Source organism: Pollachius pollachius (genome assembly GCF_949987615.1).
Source record: "Pollachius pollachius genome assembly, chromosome: 7".
Taxonomy (NCBI): domain Eukaryota; kingdom Metazoa; phylum Chordata; class Actinopteri; order Gadiformes; family Gadidae; genus Pollachius; species Pollachius pollachius.
In genome coordinates this window covers 26,001,546-26,024,905 of record NC_136940.1, presented here as the reverse complement: position 1 = coordinate 26,024,905, position 23,360 = coordinate 26,001,546, and the positions used below count along the sequence as shown (strand labels likewise).

Here is a 23,360-nt window from a genome sequence, read left to right as displayed (position 1 = left end):
AACGTACCATTATCTATAACCTATACAATATAAATCACCCAACGTACCATTATCTATAACCTATACAATACCCAGCAGGTGACCATGGACCGCAGGGCCCCGCCCCCTTTCCCCACCACACCTGACTACGCCAACCACTCAGGGAAGGCCCTGGAGTACATGAACCAGCCCGGCAAGACCCTCCCCAAAGACATGGTGAGCCCCCGTTACCGCGGCTACCCGCCCCTGGAGATGTTCTCCTTCCCCCAGCCGCCAATCAACCAGGAGGGCCCGCCCCCCCAGCAGCAGCAACAGCAGCAGCAGCCAATCCCGTCGCAGCGCTCCCGGCCGGGGTTCCTGCGGAGGGCCGACTCCCTGGTGAGCTCCACGGAGCTGGCCCTGTTCCGCAGGGTCCACGAGGCCCAGCAGGAGGCACTGCAGGAGTCCCAGTACAGGCAGCAGGTAGGGGGACCTACCACTGGTCCTGTGTGTGTGTGCGTGTCGGTGTGTGGGTGTCGGTGTGTGTGTGTGTGTGTGTGGGTGTCGGTTTGTGTGTGTGTGGGTGTCGGTGTGTGTGTGTGTGTGTATATGTGTGTGTGTGCCGGTGTGTGTGTGTGTGTGTGTGTGTGTGTGTGTGTGTGTGTGTGTGTGTGTGTGTGTGGGTGTCGGTCTGTGTGTGTGTGTGTGTGTGTTTGGGTGTGTGTGTGTGGGTGTCGGTGTGTGTGTGGGTGTCGGTGTGTGTGTGCGTGTGTGCGTGTGTGTGTGTGTGGGTGTCGGTGTGTGCGCGTGTGTGTGTGTGTTTGCGTGTGTGTGTGTCTGCGTGCGTTTGCATTTGTGTGTAGTTATTGTCCCATCATGGTGTGATGATTAGACCAGCAGGTGTGAGTTAATAATCCCACACTTTATCCAGTGACTTCACAAAAGGATCAAATGCTGCAGAAGGTTTAACTGGAGGCTTGTCTGATATTTGATCCTCCCCTCCTCCCTCCCTCTCCATCCTCCCTCCTCCCCCTCTCTCCATCCTCCCTCCCCCTCCTCCCTCCCTCCTCCCCCTCTCTCCATCCTCCCTCCTCCCCCTCTCTCCATCCTCCCTCCCCCTCCTCCCCCTCTCTCCATCCTCCCTCCTCCCCCTCTCTCCATCCTCCCTCCCCCTCCTCCCCCTCTCTCCATCCTCCCTCCTCCCCCTCTCTCCATCCTCCCTCCTCCCCCTCTCTCCATCCTCCCTCCCCCTCCTCCCCCTCTCTCCATCCTCCCTCCTCCTCCCCCGCCGTACCCCTCTCTCCATCCTCCATCCTCTCCTCTCCCTCTGTCCGTCCTTCTCCCTCCCCCTCCCCCTGTCCCCCTCTATCCATCCTCCCCCCCGACCTCCTCCCCCTCTGTCCCCCCCCTCTCTGTCCTCCCCCCCCCCTCTCTGTCCTCCTCCCTCCCCGCCCCCCCAGGCCGAGCCCCCCCACTACGGTCGCTCTCTGGCCTACTCCACCCTCATGGACCACTCCTCTGCCCTCGCCAACATGGCCGAGAGCCAGGGCCAGCTCATGCACAACAAGAGGAACGGTCGCTACGACGACGACTACTCCGCGTACCAGGAGCAGAAGAAGCCCATGATTGGCTACCCGACCAAGAGCCTGACCCAGCGCCGCCCCCTGTCGGCCAGGAGCTACAGCACAGAGACTTACGGCGCTTCCCAGGTCCTTTTGATACCGCCACCTCTCTGTCTGTCTGTCTGTCAGTCTGTCTGTCTTTGTGAGAGCGTAGAACGCAGCCCGTTCATTATGACTCACATTTGGAGGCGGCAGTAGCTCAGGAGGTAGAGCGGGTCGGCTGGTAACCGCAAGGTTGCTAGTGTGATCCCCGGCTCCTCCTAGCTGAGTGTCGAGGCGTCCCTGAGCAAAACACTTAACCCTAACTGCTCCAGTCCGTTTACCATTTACCACATTTTCATATACATTTAGGGCATTTAGAAGACGCTTTTATCCAAAGCGACTTACAACGCTTAATGCACACATTCGCACACCGACGGCGGAGTCGACCATGCGAGGCGACAGCCAGCTGGTAAGGAGCAGTCAGGGTTGGGTGTCTTGACTCTGAATCCCAATCTCCTTATCGGGGTGTCTAACCCTCTGCCTACCCCTTACGATATGGATCTCAAATGCTCCGTAACTCTCAAAGCCCACGGAGCACTCAGTTCGGTTCATATTTGTAGCGCAACCCAAAAAGAAATAGGATCCTATTTTTATGATTCTGTTTTAATGGAGCAAATATTTTGGCCGAATGTAGCGGGCGTTATTAAGTGTCTTTGAGGTAAATAGTATATATATCTTGCCCTAGTATTTTCTTGCCCTCTTGGGGGGGGGGGGCATAAATATACGGCCTGTTAAGCCCTTTGAGAGTGGACCGGTGATTAAGGGCTGTACAAACACAATCGAAGTGAATGTGCTTCCTGTCCCCAGGCGCGACCGGTCTCCGCCCGGCCCACTATGGCCGCCCTGCTGGAGAAGATGCCCCCAGACTACACGCTGGCCACCTGCCCCGAGAAGCCCCCGGAGGACACCATCAAGGTGCGGCCCGGCCCGCAGCCCAAGCCCGATGACATCACCTCCAAGATGCCCGCTGACTGGAGGCAGCAGCTTCTCCGCCACATCGAAGCCAAGAGGATGGACCGGGTAGGCTGGCACACACACACACACACACACACTAGGCTGAGCACTCTGGAGCCCTCTGTGTCTGTGTGAGTCTGCATTGTTGTGTGTGTGTGTGTGTGTGTGTGTGTGTGTGTGTGTGTGTGTGTGTGTGTGTGTGTGTGTGTGTGTGTGTGTGTGTGTGTGTGTGCGTGTGTCTGCTCAACATCATCCCTGTCAGAGCAGCCCCCCCACTGCTGTGGAGCGACCCCAGCTCCGGTGTTACCCTGTGTTCAGCTCCACGGACTAGGGTAGACTCACTCTACGCATCTGATAATAACCATCATAATTATCCTCGGTCAAAATATATCAGATTTAAAAGTATTAATGTAGGTACAGTTAACAAATTAAGATATCGTATAGATTGAAATAAAAACAAAGCCGAGACCAAAGCATACGGATAGATTTTAAATAACGACAATGCTAACATGGGCAGTACCACTATTGATGTTCCTCGTGAGGTTTGATCCAACTCACTCGGAAAATACTAATCTCAGAGCAGACCTCTAGGATGTGTGAATGAATCCCCAACGCTAATACGTACTGTGTCAGCAAGGACCTTAGAATGGACAGCAGAAGACCCCAGGCTACATGTCTCATATTCTGCTCCAGCCTCATGACACCTCGAGGTAACCTACCATAGCTACAACACAGGCCTAGCCGTGTTTTAGTGCAGAAAAACCCTTGTGGGACAGATATGATGGACTATTCACTTAATAAACTGCAGCTGGTTCTATTTTTATTTAGCTTTTCAGCTGTTTGTGTCTAAACCACAAGCTGGAAACAAGCTAGAGAATATATCGGTTGATTGGTCGAATTCTATCGACGTTTTTCCAAGTACCATTGATCGGAACTCTCAACTCATCAAAAGAAAACTAATAAAATGCAGAACTCCACAAACTTGCACTATGTTTATAGTAAAAATATCACTCCTAAACCCATATGCATCGACCAGTTAAAAAGGTTTTTTCAAAAATGGGAGCAGAACTGGTGAATGGCAGTTGTTGAAGAAAGCCAGGTCTGGTCTCTGCTTAGGAAGGAATGATCAGGTTCTCTCACACACAACCCCAGGGCACTGCCTCATTGACAAGAAAGAGAGAGGTTTTAACTGCTGGTGCTCAGCAGATTTCTTTAGAAAGATATAACTTTCTTTAATTGTCAGCACTCCTGTACAATGAATTCCTGTCCGTCAGTAGATTGAGTCGGTCGGTACGGCAGGCGTCTTCAGTAGGCTCTCTGAGCTCACCGTAGGAAACACATCTGCTGACTCTGAATCCACGGTCTGCTAGGATCAAATTATTATTTTCCCTTTTAATTCAGTGAAAAATTTAAACCATTCAATGAATTCCGTTTTTTTGCAAGACACATTAAAAACTGGACGTCGTTGATCCCTAACTCGACGCTAACCACTCGCTGTGTCAATCACAAAAACAATCAACTTTTTTTTGCAAGCATTTACTAGGAAAGAAGGGACTAGAGGTTTATGAGCAATAAAACGTGTGTTGAAGTCGTGATATCGGTGGAACTCTCTCTATAACCTCCCTCCTTAACCTTCTAGTGTGGGAGCCGTGAGACACCCACGCTGTCGGCGGTGTGACACGGTGTTTCTCTGTGTGTGTGTAACCGGTCATAAGCTAACATTTATCTGTGCTTTCAGCGACTTTGCACTGTTGTTGTTGTTGACATGTGTAACTGTTGTTGTTTGTGGAGTCCACAGTGTGTCTGCTGCAGCCTGCTGTGTGCCCCCCCCACCTCCCACACTCCCACCCCCACCCATAATCACCCGTGTCATGTGATGTTGTCTCCTCCAATCAGAGTGGTGTCCTAAAGCACAACACGCTCACCCTGGGCGTGCTCTGTCAGGGCGGGGTTCACGCCCAGGGCCGCAGCAGCACTTTGAACTTTAACCTTTACAATAACATTAAGCATGAGCCCCCTGCTGGCCACTGGCTGCCACTACCGCCTCCTCCATCCGCTACCGCTGTAAGTATGACACATGAATCATATCAATGACAAACGATTATTACGCAATAACTATCCTGTGTAGGGGCGCTAGGAGCCTTCTTACACCTCCGTCACCTACCCCTAACTATGGCCACGGCACCAGCCCATCCCCATGTCTCTCATACATATGTATATATATATATATATATATACACAGTATATCATATACCCGGTGCTATGGCAATGCAGTCTCAAAATATGCTGTTATTTCTTTCACTTTTTGGGGGGTACATATTACAAGCTTGCACTGCTTGAAATAATCATACTAACGTCCAATCCATCTCATCTTATTTTTTCACTTTTTTTCGTTTATATTATCCCTCTGAATTCATAATTTGTGTAAAATCGATCTATGTGTGAGCAATAGCTAGTGTTCTGCGATGCTGTAAGAAAAATATATATTTAAATTCATCATGTAAACTTGTTACCTCCACCCAGAAGGTTCTGATTTCACTCACGTCTCTGCGTTTGTCTGCCTGCAAGAAACGATGCACGGATTTTCATTAGATTGAGTAGAATGGAGATCATTGGCATGGGGATAAGTGATTGACCTTTCACGCAGGTCGCAGACAGGAATATTTCACATTAATGTATATATCGCAGCAACTACAATGTGAACGGCACAGTACAAGTGAGCGCAGTGCAGTAATTGTGTACGTCACAACACGACCATGACTGAAGCGTTAACATGTTAGCTACGTATTTTTTAACATGTTAGCCGTGCTAATACAAAAGAGTGCAAGGACCTGTTGGCGTGTTTGAACCATAGCATAGTATTGTATTAGCATGTTGCCATTAGCGAGCATGCATACGCGTGTTAGGGCCGCGGCATGCTAGCATGTGAGAATAAGAATAAGCATTGTAATGGCAAAGCGTGCTTCACCATGTTCGTCATGGACCTCCCCAAGCCACACCTGCGGGGGGGGGAGCTTTGTGCTGCTGGCCTTGGCGGAGGTTTGTGCTCTACTGAGCACATTTTCTAGTTAAGCTTATTATGGGATAGGACCGGCTTCAAGCTGCCCTAACCCCACGTCCAAATGAAGCCAACATGGAAACTGGTTGAGAGAAGTGACCTCTGATTTAGGGGTCTGGCTCTCATGAGTCTTCTTCCTCTGTCTCTCCAGACGCCTCAACAGGGTGCCATGCTGGACAACGACCAGGAGGGGGGGACAGCGAGCAGCCAGTGGGCGCTCTACTCCCTCGGCAGGCGGGACGTGCCGCCTGATAACGTCATGAAGAAGGTGGGTTCCGTCAGTGGAACTTCCAGAGCGTTATGACCATATCTGGAGACGTACGCTGGACTTACTGACATGCACATTGGCTTCAAATCGGGTTGAGAGACGAAAAAGGAGAAGAGAAGAAAGATGTGTTTTTTTCGTTGCTCAGTGCTCCGTCAAACGTGTCGTTGCTGTGATTGGTTGTTGGCCTGTCCAATCGCGTACAGAGGCATTTAGGTCTACGCCCGTTGGTGACGCCCCTTGGGAATCTAAAATGAACGGCGAGGTCGTGGACTAATTGCAGTTTACAATTCGTCTGGCGATGCCAGGCTACGATCCTTCATGGCACCAATGTAATGAGGTTCAGACTTCATTAACCAGCAGCTGAGATTCCCAGCCCTGCCGTGAGACCCCAGTGTTTACAACGTTAACGGCGACGTTCACTGTTTTGGTTGTTAGTTGGCTGTGGCAACCCGACTCCGTAAGTTCCCCCTCTCCCCAACCAGCCTACGTCTGTTAAGCCGTAAAGGCGCGTTTATTCAATAGAAAGAATACTATTAAAAAGAGCGAAAAGGGTCTTGGCTCCGTCAGACTTGGAGGAATCCCCCGTTCGTGTCCCTCTGGGTGGAATCATGTTCCGCGGTTTTTCCATTGTCTCTCGATCCTTCAGGATCGCTCTCTCCACACCAGAACCACGACAGCCCCACTAGAGTTAGAGTTGAAGCCGGCTATTTAAGCCTTGCTTTTCCACCTGCTGCTCAGGTGTTTCATGTTTTGCTGATTGGTTTCGCTCACTGGCGCCCTCTGGGGGAAATGGGCGGTATACCCCGGCTACCACCTCTCCCCTGGGCCACCAGGTGTGCCGTTCCGGAGCCGGGTTGCCACGTAGCGTATACCCTGGTTGAATGCTTCATCGCTCGTGAATTGTCCCAGAAAACCATAAATGACTGGATACGTGTACGGTGTGCTAAACTCCCGACAATATGAAGTTAGTCTATCCTGCTCCATCTCCCTCTCCCCCACAGAATGTCCACGCCCACAACCCCTCCCACCAGCAGCACAACACCGTGATCGTCACCTCCTCTTCCGGCTCCTCGGCCACGCCCCCCCACCGAGGGATGGGCCAGCAGGGCTACGAGGGCGGGGCCATCAACAAGGGCGGCCAATACCAGCAGGGGATGGTCATGGCCATCTCTCCCTCTGGGGGCGGGGGCCAATACCAAGGTACCGCATGGCCCGGTGCCACCGGGTGAATGTGATGAAGATGTCTTTATCAGTGGCGCATTTTTCAATCCAGGTTACAAAGCTTCACAACGGTTAGCACAAAACGGACAAAGCACGGAAAACATCACCCAACTAAAGCTTCCTACACAAAATACGTACCTTCTCATGCAATGCGAACTTGACAAGGCATCAGACTATTGACCAAAATCACCTTAATAAAGCGGACATTATTTCAGTGTGTTATTGTCGATTCTGTTGTTTCTTGGCTGTGCTTCTTCTACCGGTGCTGCAGCCCTGATGGTCACCTTGTTAGGTTTAGGGTTAGGGTTAGGGTTACCCTAACCCTGAAAACATCACCCAACCCAGGGTTAGGGTTACCCTAACCCTAACCCTGGTTACCCTAACCCTAACCCTGTTAGGGTTACCCTAACCCTAACCCTAACAAGGTGCATGAGAAGGGTTAGGGTCACCCTAAACCTAACCCTAACGTTAGGGTTAGGGTTACCCTAACCCTAACCCTGGTTACCCTAACCCTAACCCTGGTTACCCTAACCCTAACCCTGTTAACCCTAACCCTAACCCTAACCCTAACCCTAACCCTGTTAGGGTTACCCTAACCCTAACCCTAACAAGGTGCAGGAGAAGGGTTAGGGTCACCCTAAACCTAACCCTAACGTTAGGGTTAGGGTCACCCTAAACCTAACCCTAACGTTAGGGTTAGGTTTAGGGTGACCCTAACCCTGAAAACATCACCCAACCCAGGGTTAGGGTTACCCTAACCCTAACCCTGGTTACCCTAACCCTAACCCTGTTAGGGTTACCCTAACCCTAACCCTAACAAGGTGCAGGAGAAGGGTTAGGGTCACCCTAAACCTAACCCTAACGTTAGGGTTAGGGTTACCCTAACCCTAACCCTGGTTACCCTAACCCTAACCCTGGTTACCCTAACCCTAACCCTGTTAGGGTTACCCTAACCCTAACCCTAACAAGGTGCAGGAGAAGGGTTAGGGTCACCCTAACCCTAACGTTAGGGTTAGGTTTAGGGTGACCCTAACCCTGAAAACATCACCCAACCCAGGGTTAGGGTTACCCTAACCCTAACCCTGGTTACCTAACCCTAACCCTGTTAGGGTTACCCTAACCCTAACCCTAACAAGGTGCAGGAGAAGGGTTAGGGTCACCCTAAACCTAACCCTAACGTTAGGGTTAGGGTCACCCTAAACCTAACCCTAACGTTAGGGTTAGGTTTAGGGTGACCCTAACCCTGAAAACATCACCCAACCCAGGGTTAGGGTTACCCTAACCCTAACCCTGGTTACCCTAACCCTAACCCTGTTAGGGTTACCCTAACCCTAACCCTAACAAGGTGCAGGAGAAGGGTTAGGGTCACCCTAAACCTAACCCTAACGTTAGGGTTAGGGTCACCCTAAACCTAACCCTAACGTTAGGGTTAGGTTTAGGGTGACCCTAACCCTGAAAACATCACCCAACCCAGGGTTAGGGTTACCCTAACCCTAACCCTGGTTACCCTAACCCTAACCCTGTTAGGGTTACCCTAACCCTAACCCTAACAAGGTGCATGAGAAGGGTTAGGGTCACCCTAAACCTAACCCTAACGTTAGGGTTAGGGTTACCCTAACCCTAACCCTGGTTACCCTAACCCTAACCCTGGTTACCCTAACCCTAACCCTGTTAACCCTAACCCTAACCCTAACCCTAACCCTGTTAGGGTTACCCTAACCCTAACCCTAACAAGGTGCAGGAGAAGGGTTAGGGTCACCCTAAACCTAACCCTAACGTTAGGGTTAGGGTCACCCTAAACCTAACCCTAACGTTAGGGTTAGGTTTAGGGTGACCCTAACCCTGAAAACATCACCCAACCCAGGGTTAGGGTTACCCTAACCCTAACCCTGGTTACCCTAACCCTAACCCTGTTAGGGTTACCCTAACCCTAACCCTAACAAGGTGCAGGAGAAGGGTTAGGGTCACCCTAAACCTAACCCTAACGTTAGGGTTAGGGTCACCCTAAACCTAACCCTAACGTTAGGGTTAGGTTTAGGGTGACCCTAACCCTGAAAACATCACCCAACCCAGGGTTAGGGTTACCCTAACCCTAACCCTGGTTACCCTAACCCTAACCCTGTTAGGGTTACCCTAACCCTAACCCTAACAAGGTGCATGAGAAGGGTTAGGGTCACCCTAAACCTAACCCTAACGTTAGGGTTAGGGTTACCCTAACCCTAACCCTGGTTACCCTAACCCTAACCCTGTTAACCCTAACCCTAACCCTAACCCTAACCCAGTTAGGGTTACCCTAACCCTAACCCTAACAAGGTGCAGGAGAAGGGTTAGGGTCACCCTAAACCTAACCCTAACGTTAGGGTTAGGGTCACCCTAAACCTAACCCTAACGTTAGGGTTAGGTTTAGGGTGACCCTAACCCTGAAAACATCACCCAACCCAGGGTTAGGGTTACCCTAACCCTAACCCTGGTTACCCTAACCCTAACCCTGTTAGGGTTACCCTAACCCTAACCCTAACAAGGTGCAGGAGAAGGGTTAGGGTCACCCTAAACCTAACCCTAACGTTAGGGTTAGGGTCACCCTAAACCTAACCCTAACGTTAGGGTTAGGGTGACCCTAACCCTAACGTTAGGGTTAGGTTTAGGGTGACCCTAACCCTGAAAACATCACCCAACCCAGGGTTAGGGTTACCCTAACCCTAACCCTGGTTACCCTAACCCTAACCCTGTTAGGGTTACCCTAACCCTAACCCTAACAAGGTGCATGAGAAGGGTTAGGGTCACCCTAAACCTAACCCTAACGTTAGGGTTAGGGTTACCCTAACCCTAACCCTGGTTACCCTAACCCTAACCCTGTTAACCCTAACCCTAACCCTAACCCTAACCCTAACCCAGTTAGGGTTACCCTAACCCTAACCCTAACAAGGTGCAGGAGAAGGGTTAGGGTCACCCTAAACCTAACCCTAACGTTAGGGTTAGGGTCACCCTAAACCTAACCCTAACGTTAGGGTTAGGTTTAGGGTGACCCTAACCCTGAAAACATCACCCAACCCAGGGTTAGGGTTACCCTAACCCTAACCCTGGTTACCCTAACCCTAACCCTGTTAGGGTTACCCTAACCCTAACCCTAACAAGGTGCAGGAGAAGGGTTAGGGTCACCCTAAACCTAACCCTAACGTTAGGGTTAGGGTCACCCTAACGTTAGGGTTAGGGTGACCCTAACCCTAACGTTAGGGTTAGGGTCACCCTAAACCTAACCCTAACGTTAGGGTTAGGGTGACCCTAACCCCTCTCATGCAGGTCCCTTCTGGGGGCTCAGTGTGTACGTGTGGTGTGGTGCCGGCGCTGTACGTTCACCGTGTCTATGGGTCCCTCCTCCCCAGCCCTGCCCCTCGCTCTGACGTCCCCCAGCCAGCCCTACTCCAGCGGGGGGATGTCCATGTCCATGACGCCCTCCGGGAACCAGCCCCAGTACGCCTCGCACCCGCCCTCCCTGCCGGCCACCAACCCCCAGTACCACAGTAACCACGGCAACCACGGCGGCCACGGCAACCACGGCGGCCACGGCAACCAGGGCATGGTCCACAGCGGCCAGGTGGGCATGGCGACCCACACCAACCCACGGCCCCAGAGCGCACGCTGCCTCCTGCAGACCAAAGGGCAGAAGAGCATCGACGGCTTCCAGGACCAGGTCACCATCAGCCCCCCCCACCGTCTCTCTCTCTGTCTCCCCCCCCACCGTCTCTCTCTCTGTCTCCCCCTCCACCGTCTCTCTCTGTCTCCTCCCCACCGTCTCTCTCTCTGTCTCCCCCCCCACCGTCTCTCTCTCTGTCTCCCCCCTCCACCGTCTCTCTCTCTGTCTCCCCCCCCACCGTCTCTCTCTCTGTCTCCCCCCCACCGTCTCTCTCTGTCTCCTCCCCACCGTCTCTCTCTCTGTCTCCCCCCCCACCGTCTCTCTCTCTGTCTCCCCCCTCCACCGTCTCTCTCTCTGTCTCCCCCCCCACCGTCTCTCTCTCTGTCTCCCCCCCACCGTCTCTCTCTCTGTCTCCCCCCTCCACCGTCTCTCTCTCTGTCTCCCTCTCCCACCGTCTCTCTCTCTGTCTCCCCCCCCACCGTCTCTCTCTCTGTCTCCCCCCCCACCGTCTCTCTCTCTGTCTCCCCCCTCCACCGTCTCTCTCTCTGTCTCCCTCTCCCACCGTCTCTCTCTCTGTCTCCCCCCCACCGTCTCTCTCTCTGTCTCCCCCCCACCGTCTCTCTCTCTGTCTCCCCCCTCCACCGTCTCTCTCTCTGTCTCCCCCCCACCGTCTCTCTCTGTCTCCTCCCCACCGTCTCTCTCTCTGTCTCCCCCCCCACCGTCTCTCTCTCTGTCTCCCCCCTCCACCGTCTCTCTCTCTGTCTCCCCCCTCCACCGTCTCTCTCTCTGTCTCCCCTCCACCGTCTCTCTCTCTGTCTCCCTCTCCCACCGTCTCTCTCTCTGTCTCCCCCCCCACCGTCTCTCTCTCTGTCTCCCCCCCCACCGTCTCTCTCTCTGTCTCCCCCCTCCACCGTCTCTCTCTCTGTCTCCCTCTCCCACCGTCTCTCTCTCTGTCTCCCCCCCACCGTCTCTCTCTCTGTCTCCCCCCCACCGTCTCTCTCTCTGTCTCCCCCCTCCACCGTCTCTCTCTCTGTCTCCCCCCCACCGTCTCTCTCTCTGTCTCCCCCCTCCACCGTCTCTCTCTCTGTCTCCCCCCCACCGTCTCTCTCTCTGCCTCCCCCCCACCGTCTCTCTCTCTGTCTCCCCCCACCGTCTCTCTCTCTGTCTCCCCCCTCCACCGTCTCTCTCTCTGTCTCCCCCCCACCGTCTCTCTCTCTGTCTCCCCCCCACCGTCTCTCTCTCTGTCTCCCCCCCACCGTCTCTCTCTCTGTCTCCCCCCTCCACCGTCTCTCTCTCTGTCTCCCCCCCACCGTCTCTCTCTCTGTCTCCCCCCCACCGTCTCTCTCTCTGTCTCCCCCTCCACCGTCTCTCTCTCTGTCTCCCCCCTCCACCGTCTCTCTCTCTGTCTCCCCCTCCACCGTCTCTCTCTCTGTCTCCCCCCTCCACCGTCTCTCTCTCTGTCTCCCCCCTCCACCGTCTCTCTCTCTGTCTCCCTCTCACACCGTCTCTCTCTCTGTCTCCCCCCCACCGTCTCTCTCTCTGTCTCCCCCCTCCACCGTCTCTCTCTCTGTCTCCCCCCTCCACCGTCTCTCTCTCTGTCTCCCCCACCGTCTCTCTCTGTCTCCCTCTCACACTGTCTCTCTCTCTGTCTCCCCCCTCCACCGTCTCTCTCTCTGTCTCCCTCTCCCACCGTCTCTCTCTCTGTCTCCCCCCTCCACCGTCTCTCTCTCTGTCTCCCCCCTCCACCGTCTCTCTCTCTGTCTCCCCCCCACCGTCTCTCTCTCTGTCTCCCCCTCCACCGTCTCTCTCTCTGTCTCCCCCCCACCGTCTCTCTCTCTGTCTCCCCCTCCACCGTCTCTCTCTCTGTCTCCCCCTCCACCGTCTCTCTCTCTGTCTCCCCCCTCCACCGTCTCTCCCTCTGTCTCCCTCTCCCACCGTCTCTCTCTCTGTCTCCCTCTCCCACCGTCTCTCTCTCTGTCTCCCCCCACCGTCTCTCTCTCTGTCTCCCCCCCACCGTCTCTCTCTCTGTCTCCCTCTCCCACCGTCTCTCTCTCTGTCTCCCCCTCCACCGTCTCTCTCTCTGTCTCCCCCCCCACCGTCTCTCTCTCTGTCACCCCCCACCGTCTCTCTCTCTGTCTCCCTCCTCCACCGTCTCTCTCTCTGTCTCCCCCCACCGTCTCTCTCTCTGTCTCCCCCCCACCGTCTCTCTCTCTGTCTCCCCCCCACCGTCTCTCTCTCTCTCTCTCTCTCTCTCTCTCTCTCTCTCTCTCTCTCTCTCTCTCTTGGCATAAGCCATATTGTAATTATAAGACATGTTTTATATGACTGAGGAATCCTTCTGAATCCGGCCCTCAGTTACTTATCGTGTTCTATAACACTTTAACAACTCCTTCTATAACAGTATGTTTGGTTATAGTAGTAGTATTGATTTTGTTTTCCTCCCCCCTCCCTCCCTCCCCCCAGATGTGCGTGCGGATAGAGAAGAACCCCGGTCTTGGTTTCAGTATCTCGGGGGGCATCAGCGGGCAGGGGAACCCTTTCAAGCCCTCTGACATGGTACGACCTGGCAGCCCCTACCTTATCTCGCTCATCTCCTCTTTTCCTGTAACCATGGAAACTGCTGCTAGCTACCACAGTGTTCTGTCTGTCCGTCTGTCCGTCCGTCCGTCCGTCCGTCCGTCCGTCCGTCCGTCCTCGGCTCGCCCTGTCCTGGCTTGAGAAGGGCTTGCAGATGTTTTGTGTGTTATTATACAATGTTATGCTAACCCTACGTTACTATATTCTATATTCTATATTTCATATGCATAGCTCGGGCTCTATTTGACTGCTAAGGCGTCTAATGTGGCTCACAATCCGTGTACTCAGTGTGTTTCCGTACTGGGTTTGACTCGTATATAAGCCTGTTCGTTTATAGCGTTTTCTGCTCTGAAGCGCAGCAGTTATTCTAAATACACTTCAAATGTTACATAGGTTAACCGTAAAAATACTTTATCATACTCCTACTCATACTTCGTACCTGCAGCATACTCTGCTATTCATTCATTAACCAGGTGCTTTATGTTTCTAACACTAAGCCTGACCAAGTGATTTGATAAGTGAGCTTCTATCAGTTTGACTGTTCACAGTAACTTTAGAGATTACAGTAGGGTAGAAAGTCACTCTGATACGCAACATTTCTGTATGGCATCACAGATTTCTACATTTTCCCAAACGTGCACATGCCAGGGCTCTTACTGTGATACTGAAGTCCAGTTCACATAAAAGTCTATTTATTTTAGATGTATCAACATCGGACAACAGTTTGAACAAATATCTGATTCAAATCTGGAATATTCAAGAAAGACATTGGCTAAAGTATACAACATATAACTGTATTCCCGGGTCCTTCCAAAGCGTTGCCGTGGTTTCACGGTTGCTTTCGGACCGTCTTGTAGATCGGGATTCACTGCACATACCCTGACTTTATGAGGGCTCAGCAGTGAATTATGGTGAGCCAAAAAAAAAAGAAGAAGTTTGAGGACTGAATATCAAGCAGTTTCTATTATTAATAATACATCAATATCTTTAGTCCCTGAAGCTGCAGTGATCAGCCTGCAGTGAAGTCTGGGGTTCAGCTCCTGCTATCGGATCCTTGTTATTAACATCGACAATGCAGTCGCTCAGCCATTCAAATGATTCATTCACAGATTTAGATTAAATCAAAAACTCATGACCGGGTTATGCAAATGTCTTGATTTGATTTTGATACGATGATTAGACATATATCAGTGCTATTTCCTTTTTAATCATCAACACAACTCAGTTATGTTGGGATTGGACTGCATTGAATAAAACTAAATATAAAACTAAAATCACAGGACAAATGCTTGGAAAATCCTTCACTCATAAAACAGGAAGAGATTATTGGAAGTTATTGGGGATTTACGTACCGTATATCGACTAGGACACAATGCTTCTGCTGCAGGCATTGGTGAGGACCTTTGAACTGTGATTAATTTTTGTGGGGTACACCTTTTAATACCTCTCCATGAAAAGATGAGGTTGGTGTTTTTACATTCTCTGCCTTTGGGTCTATAGTCACCAAACAAACAGCTAAACATGGGAAAACATATTCTCTGCCGTCCCCTATTATTCTGCTGCGGATCCTCTGTATCTAATCCATAATGATTTGATTATGGATTAGATACGGATTAGTTGATCAGTCAGAGGATCCTCCGTGCACTCTACATCCTCCCCCTGACTCTCTTGAGAAGTATCTGATGTTTTTTCTTTAGTTTTTTCCAGATGTATACAATATACAGTCTGTATCTTTTTGGAATTTATTGCTACTTCATAAATATTAATGTTGAATTAGTTAGTTGAGTTATCTGGCTAACGTCCACTACTGAACCAAGAACCAGAAAGGAGTGTTTATTATGGTCTGCCGCGGCTCGACTTGAGAAAGGCAAAGATTGTACGTCCTCGTCTCCCTGTCTTGTGCTAACGTTGTGTCATTTTGACTTATAGGGTATCTTTGTTACTAGGGTACAGCCTGACGGACCAGCCTCGTCTAACCTGCGCCCTGGGGACAAGATACTGCAGGTAACCGCCCACCCGGGTCCCTGACAGCCTATTGGCCGGGGCCAGCCGTGCCCCGGCCCCCTCCTGTACTCTGGTCAGACAGCCAGCGTTACAGAGGGTGTCACCAGGAGACGGTAGCTGTATCATACACTTGCTGCTCTGGGCTGTGACCCCCCCCCCCCGGACGGACCGTCTGGAAGTCACGTTGGATTTAGATCCTTGAACAAATCTCATTTTAAAGAACATTCTATGGGTAGATTCCCGATTTATGTACTCAAGGGGCAGGATGGTGTTTGACTCCCACATAAAAGGTTAACGGTGCGACCCCCAATGTCTGAAGTCCACCTTCCTAAATGGCTAAATAGTGATGGTAAATAGTACTACTCATGAGATATCCCGGCTATATTGGTACATATATTGATCATTTAAATCTACACATTAGAGTGGGGACGTTGATGTTGCCCCCACCTTTGTTGCGTTGACTCCCGCTATGACCGCAGTCTCAGAGTGTATGAAACGGGGCTCGTCGTCCTCTAACCTGCCTCTCTGTGTACCTATTGGCTCAAGGTGTGGCATGCCCCTCCCCCTGCATTCTCATTGGTTAGGGAAGGCTGAGATCTAAACTTGTGTGCTTCCAGAGCATGTTTCTGTGCTACCCCTACTCGGTTCCCCCCCTTCCTCTAACCTTCTCATCACATGATGGTCATCTAATGACTGAATTAGGTTTTTAAACTACATGGCGAATTGGAAATTTGCTGCCATCTTAATGTCAGAAAACATATTGCTGTTGAAAACACGCTAGGCTGATACATTCAACCACTGATTATACTGTGGATAAAATGTTAGGACTTTTCTCAATATTTGATAACAGTGTAACATAGTAAGTGTTTCATATCATAGGGTAAAAACAGGTGAAACGTGTTTTTGTGAAACACCTTATCTTAATCAAAACTTTTAGACATGGTATTTTATTTAGCAAAGATTGGGAATTGTGTTGCAAAATATGTCACTAAAGCTTTGTTTTTTAAAATCAATTGTGAATTGTACATATTAGCAAGCCACAGAAAGCTCTTGGAAGAATGACATTACAAACCATAGCATCACACTGAAAAGCCGTGACTATTAAACAGTTTCCTTGGTGGAATGGTAAGAAGTTAGGATTGTACAAAAGACTTCTATGTCTGGGGTCTAACTTAACACAGTTGGCCAGTAGTGATTTTGTACACAAATTGGAAGTGTGCTGTTGTAGTCTAGGGCCAGGGTTGCTCTGCAGGTGTTTCAGCTTGTCAAATGTGGAAGGACAGTTTTCGATGTCGGCCTGATAGCCACGTAAGTGCTTCCCTGCAGGTTTGATTAATACCTCAAACCTTCAACAGATTCTCTTCCAGAGCAGAACAGCTAAAGCCCCCGACATCGTTCTCCCCCTCCTGTCCCCCCCTCCTGCTGTCCCCCCGTCTCTCTGCAGATGTGTGCTCTGTAGCTGGACGGTCTACAGCCCTCGCCCCCAGCCCCAACCTGCCTTCCTTTTCCTCCTACAGCATGACCTTCTACTGTGTGTATCTCGCCATCTCTCACTCCGTACTCTCTCTCTTTTTTCTCCCTCTCTTTTCCCCCCACAGTGAAGTGTTTCTGAGCTAGGGCTGCTCCCAGTGTCTCCGCCCCCCCCTGCTCCCACCCAACACACACACTGCCTGAGACACACGCACACGCATACCAGTGCATGACGTCATGAGAACACCCATACCTACCGCAGACCCGAATTAAGCGACGTATACAAAGATACTCACACACACACACACACACACACACACACACACAGCCATCAACCCACGCACACACACACACACACACACACACACACACACACACACACACACACACACACACACACACACACACACACACACACACACACCCACACACACACAGATCCATGCATGGAACCCCGGAAATGCACATACACGCATACATAAGGTACATGCATTGTTCTCATACGCGCACGCAAACACACACACACCCACAAACACACATTCTCTCTCTCCCCCCACAAACACACACACACACACACACACACATGCTGTTGACTGTGCTGCGTGTTTGCCTTGCAGGCTAATGGACATAGTTTTTTACACATGGAGCACGAGACAGCCGTCTCTCTACTGAAGAGCTTCAGGCGGGCGGTGGACTTGGTGGTTCTGAGGGACAGCAGCACATGCTAAAATCTAGTTTTCCAAACAAATCAAGAAAAAGACAGACTGACAGACAGACAAACACACCATCGACGCTTCTGTTCACATTGCCACATCTCCCGACTCCACCATTACTGTCCCCTGCTGGAGGCGTGTGGAACTGGACACAATCATCCAGGCCGCCTTTTATTTCACCTGTTAGAGAACCACACCCGGGACAATTTGCCTATTGCTGGACCAAAGGCAATACTAGTGCCAAATGTATCATAGGAGAACACAGAGACTCTCAGACGGTCTCTCTTTCCGCCAGTACTTGGAGAAATGAAAGAAGACAGGATGGTGACTGATTCTACTCTTCATTTGGTTGGACGAGTGACTACAGGGCTGCTGCAGTTTTAAACGGTGTGGTTGGTTTGTTAGTTAGCTGTTCCGATTGTTTTCTTCTGCGGGTGTTTTTTTGACTTGGTTTTTTATTTATTTATATTGCTGCCTTTTTGATTTAGCTGTGCTTTGTGAGATGGCTTTATTTTATGCTTGTAGACAGCTGCTTATAGTCTGCGTTCTTTTGTGCTTTGCTTTGTCCATGAATTTCTGTCCTGTTCATTGTATCTTTTTTGTTGTTTTCATTTGATCTTCTTTGTTTGTGTTTTGTTGCGTTGCGTGTCGTTTTGCATCCTGTGTTTGGATCTGAAGTGTGTGCTGCCTGGTGAAGGTACTCTGCCTTGTGTACATGTGTAGAGAAACAGCATTCCCATTGGTCTCAGCCACAAGGGGGTAAACTGTACACACATGTAGGCGATGAGTATTATATTATTATTATTATTGATAAGAAATTTTATTCTCTCCATTGGGGATCCAACAGGGAGCTTTTCTCTGAGTGGATTTTTTTTTAAGTAGATGATGCCGCTTACTGTTTCTTTCTTTTCTGTAAACAATAATTGAGTAGTTTACCACTTCTACCTGCTGCTCTGTATGATGTGATGCCATTCGTTTCAAACAGCCATGCTGACTTAAAAGAGCTAAAGCAATATCTCCTGGTCCTTCTGCAGTGGTGTCACCAGGAACTCCCTACAGTGCCATCTAGTGAACGATCCATGCTATTGTTTACATACAGAAACACACAGACATGCATACACACACACACACACAGGCGTCATACGCTACAGCCCTCCCGCAGTCCAACACAGCCTCCACAGTGGTTTACAGTGGTTCACGGTGGTTCTTAAGCATAGATTCTGGTACTGGAAGTCCTGAACAAATTTTAAGGGAACTGAGTTTACAATCCAGATGTATTGCATAACAACACCAACACTAACAAGTCACACCTTGTTAAATGTTTTTATTTGTCACCATTATGCGTGCCATATCTTTGAGATACATGATATTGTTATGTTGTAAAATTGCCGCCAAAAGAATTACAGCCCTCAAAGGTCACAGCATGTGCTCATACCAATCTTTGCTTCACTGAGCCAATCCGATCCCCGGTAGACTTGCTCTGGTGTCCACCTGGAAGTACAATACGTTGTGTCCACCGGCAGGACCAACAGCAGGCCTTTTAACAGAGGGACTTGACCCTACATCAGCAGTCCTGCTCCAGTGCCCCTGAGCCCGCGATCAGACTGTGCTGGTTGAGTTCTGTGTGTGTTTTTGAGCAGACCTTGTACTGTATTCTGCCTGGGGAGCGAGTACAAGGAAGCAAACAGTATTTCTTTCTTTTAGGAGACTTAAATCAGGAATTGCACAAAACTGGTTGGTTTTTATGATTCCACTTCCACTAATGCAGCTTTTTAATTTTTTTTTGCCGAAGATATAGTCATGAGCAATTCTGTTTACATTTACATTACATTTACTTTTGCACAACTTGCTATTATTATTATTATCACTATTATTATTCATTTTGTATAGATTGAGGCAAGGGAACATTCAACACGGATATGGTAGAGAGACCACGCATATTCACGCACACTCAATTCTCATAATCTCAGTCCAGTTTTTGGCTGTTTGTGATGCTCTTAACGACCATGGGAACTCTAGTTTATTAAGATACATGTGGTAGTTCAGGGTGGACCCCATAGTGGTGGAGCTAAAGCTAGCCTAGCGCAACCACAGAGACGAACACCAACCCTTAAGAGTTTGAGCTATCGAATAAATTGTGAGGAGAACAAAAAGTTAAATGGTTTGATAATATAACGATTTTATACGACTTGTTTCAGGTAATTCTTTCTAAATATATTGATATATCTTAGCTTTGCTCAAAAAGAATTGTGATATTTTATAAGGACACTTATATCAAAGTTATGGATCAAAGTACGCACAGTATGACATGGAAACCTTCACATGTACTCTCTAAAGCTGTATAAAATGTATTTCTACCGTAATTGTGAATTAATGTTATACAAATATATATATAAATATATATATATATTATATATATATGTGTATATGGCTATGAAAAGGTCATTTCTTATGTGTTTAAAAACCACTGGAAAGGGAATGAGTACGGCCGTGCGAGGCGGCGTCACTGTACATAGCTGGGAGTGGAACCCAGAGCTAGAAGGACTCATTGATGGTGAATGTACTCATGCTTACTGCAGTCCCAACACCTACCCAACTTCAATGCTGCTTCTTCTGTTGTGTGACAAAATCTACTTTGACCTCCGAGAGAAGGAGAGGAAAACAATGTCGAGCTTTAGGTTGAATCGATTTAACTGGCGACTTTGACAAAGCTATTTATTTAATTATTTATAATATGGATTTATTTATTTGGTTGAATTGCACATGCGAGTTGAAACCCTTCTGTTTATAAGTTGAGTATTAATGCAGAGATATGTAATTGCCGAAGTATATATAAATATATATCATGTGTTTAGAATGCATTTTGCAGATGCTATCTGTACATACTATTTAAGATACAGTTTTTACAAAAATAATATATGTATAAAATTGAAAAAATGCTGTGCAGCGATTATACTGAAGCCATTTTGGGCTTTGGGATGTACCATTTTTCAGTATATAAGAGGTGTTTTAAATAATGTATTAAAGTCTATTGTACAAATAATAAAAATGTCACTATTGGTAATCCAGACTCCTTCTGATGCACTATATATATTTTTTTTTCATTTTATTTTAATTGTTCACTGTTATTTATTTATTTAACCTTGACTAGTTTGGTTGTAGTCTTTTTTGCATTTTTCTATCTGTTTGTCTTTCTGTCTGTCTGTCTGTCCGCCTTGCCTGCGCATTTCAACTGTAGCGATGACAGCATAGTTTATCCCTATTAACCCACTCATTCCATCATTTTGGAGGACACAAGGTAAGTGCTATGAAACATTAAAAAACCCTCAGTATCTCTGCACAGGCCTCATTGTTATGGAGTATAGTCGCGCTACATCAACCCCCTTCAGTCCTCCCCTACCCATGACCCTCCACACTCTCTTCCTCTCTTCATTTGGGCCAATCCTTCCATTCTTTTGTGGTAAGCCTCGTTAGAAAACATTGTCGGTCATATGTTCGTCACTGGGAGAAGGTGACACAACCACAGCTTCAAAACTACAGGGAGAGAAAAATCAAATACTATTCAGATCAGATTGTCAACTGTAATCTTTTTTTTTTTTTTGCTGCTTCAGTCTCGAAGCATTTCCTTTTGATCTTGATGGACAGATGTGACGGCTCCTGCACTCTCATCAACTCATCCTCCTCAGGATTACATTGTGTTTATCATCTGGGCAGGTGTCTCCTTTGTCTGGGTTGACTATCATTCTTATCGAGTCCTGCCACCTGTTCTCATTAATCAGACCCCTAGAGAGAGCAGCGTGTTGTGCCACCAGGGCCACAGTGAGTACACATTCAATTGATTGTTTTGCTTCTAAGTGCCGCTCAGCGACCAGAGAGTCTTTGGCGGTTCCCAATGTCAACCTTGAGATCGAAGGAAAACCCAGGCATTGTCTGCAAATCTGCAAATACATGTCCCGGCACATCATGCAGCCCACAGTGTATGTCTGGTAAATGTTAATAATCAGCTCGATGTCATTCCTGCCTCAAAAGGCTGTCTCCAGTGTTGAGTGGCTGGACTGACGGACTAGACGTCACAAACAGACAAAGGCGCACTGATGGTACAGAAGAACAATTCTGAATTGATGGTAATGCACCAAGACCTCTACATTCTCTCTCGCTTTACTCTCTCACTTGCTCTCTTTCTCTCACACACACACACACACACACACATACAAACACAAAGATATGCGCATGACTAGACTTGTAGATGAAGGCAGTGTGCAGATCTTTTGTTTTCAGAGCATTTTTGTTGAACTTTACACACATACACGCACACTCCAACACAAATAGCACTGTGTGAACCAACCCACTCTCACAAGCATACATAGATTAACCCCCTCCCTAATTATGTGTGTGTGTGTGTGTGTGTGTGAGAGAAAGTGTTTGCGATACAGACAATGAGTGGGTCACTTTTCATTCAGCCACTGGATTCATCAATACACTCTTGTGGTGCGATCAATAACGATGTCATGTCTATGACCTGCATTCCACTCGTGATGTGTATGTGTTTGTGTGTGTGTGCGTGTGTGGGTGTAGATAGCAACAAGCTGATCTGTAAAGTCAGTAAATGAAAGAAAGATGATGCATACTTTTCCAGCCCATGGACTAAAGAATATACACACATTGTATGTCCCACATACTAACAAACACACACACATTGTATGCTACACATACAAACAAACACACATGATATGCCTCACATACAAACACACACACATTGTATGTCACACATACAAACAAACACATACACATGATATGCCTCACATGCACACAAACACACACAAATACACACAATTTATTTTTACTACTATTTAATTTTCTTTCTTTTTTTCAATCAAACTAGCGTCTATAAGGTGTCAGTAAACAAAGTGTATATCCTATTAAATACGTGACCTGCCTGTGTGCGGGTTGTAGAAAGAGGGAGAGAGCGAGACATGGTTGGCAGAACAGGCTCATTACTCTTCAGCCTCAAACGGAAATCTATGAATAATCTTCACAAAGCACCTAAATGTTTGCTTTTCTGTCACTAAACCTGTTATTTGGTTGTGGACACACTCACTGGTTCATCCGGAACATGAGCTGAGGAGTTCCGTATCGAGAGAAAGAACACAATCTACTACTGTTTAGCATGACAACACCTGACATACCTTCAACACAACCCTTTCAACACACACAAACCCCCCACCTGACTGGTATGTCTACCACCGCAGCCGGTCATTTCTCCATAGGTGACATCTAACATCTGCCCTTTATGGGGGAGGGGGGGAGGTGGGATGGGGTGCTCACAGCTGGAAACCTCAGTTTTCAGCCCATGTACCGTAGCCTTGAAGGAGCTACCGTGTAGCTGAATGGATTAGAGCAGCACGGCAGACCGTAGAGGCAGAGCGAGGCTGGAACAGACACGGCTTTCATCCACTGGTCACAATATGCTGTTTTACATGAAAATGCACCCACCACATGCAATCCGCTTTGTAAGAGGCTCTCGAAACGGCGAGAGACGCTATTTCCAGGTGTGTGTGTGTGTGTGTGTCTGTGTCTGTGTATGTGTTTGTGCGTGTGTCTGGAGTGTGTGTGTGTGTCTGGAGTGTGTGTGTGTGTGTGTGTGTGTGTGTGTGTGTGTGAGAGAGAGAGTCTGTCGCTTGTTGTCAAATACTAACGAAGTTTCAAATGTTTGTGCGTGTGCGTCTGTGTGCGTGCGTGCGTGTGTTCGTGTGTGTGTGTGTGTGTAACTCCCACGGGACTGTCAGTGAACCGGTCTGACAGCAGTTTTTCGTGCAGCAGTGTCTCTGAAACAGTTTGA

At 48.9% G+C, this 23,360-nt stretch overlaps 1 protein-coding gene across 1 annotated transcript in view; it reads left to right on the top strand.

Annotated features, from left to right (window-relative positions):
- lrrc7 (leucine rich repeat containing 7) overlaps positions 1-17,536 on the top strand; it is a gene marked incomplete at its 3' end in the record, with an annotated part of 42,141 nt that extends 24,605 nt beyond the window's left edge. Inside the window, 10 exon segments of the mRNA XM_079740076.1 lie at positions 79-441; positions 1,419-1,667; positions 2,430-2,642; positions 4,473-4,640; positions 5,786-5,902; positions 6,904-7,102; positions 10,507-10,814; positions 13,221-13,313; positions 15,264-15,338; positions 17,426-17,536. Of these exon segments, the coding sequence (XP_079596202.1) occupies positions 79-441; positions 1,419-1,667; positions 2,430-2,642; positions 4,473-4,640; positions 5,786-5,902; positions 6,904-7,102; positions 10,507-10,814; positions 13,221-13,313; positions 15,264-15,338; positions 17,426-17,536 (1,896 nt within the window).
- Positions 17,537-23,360: the final 5,824 nt, after the last annotated feature.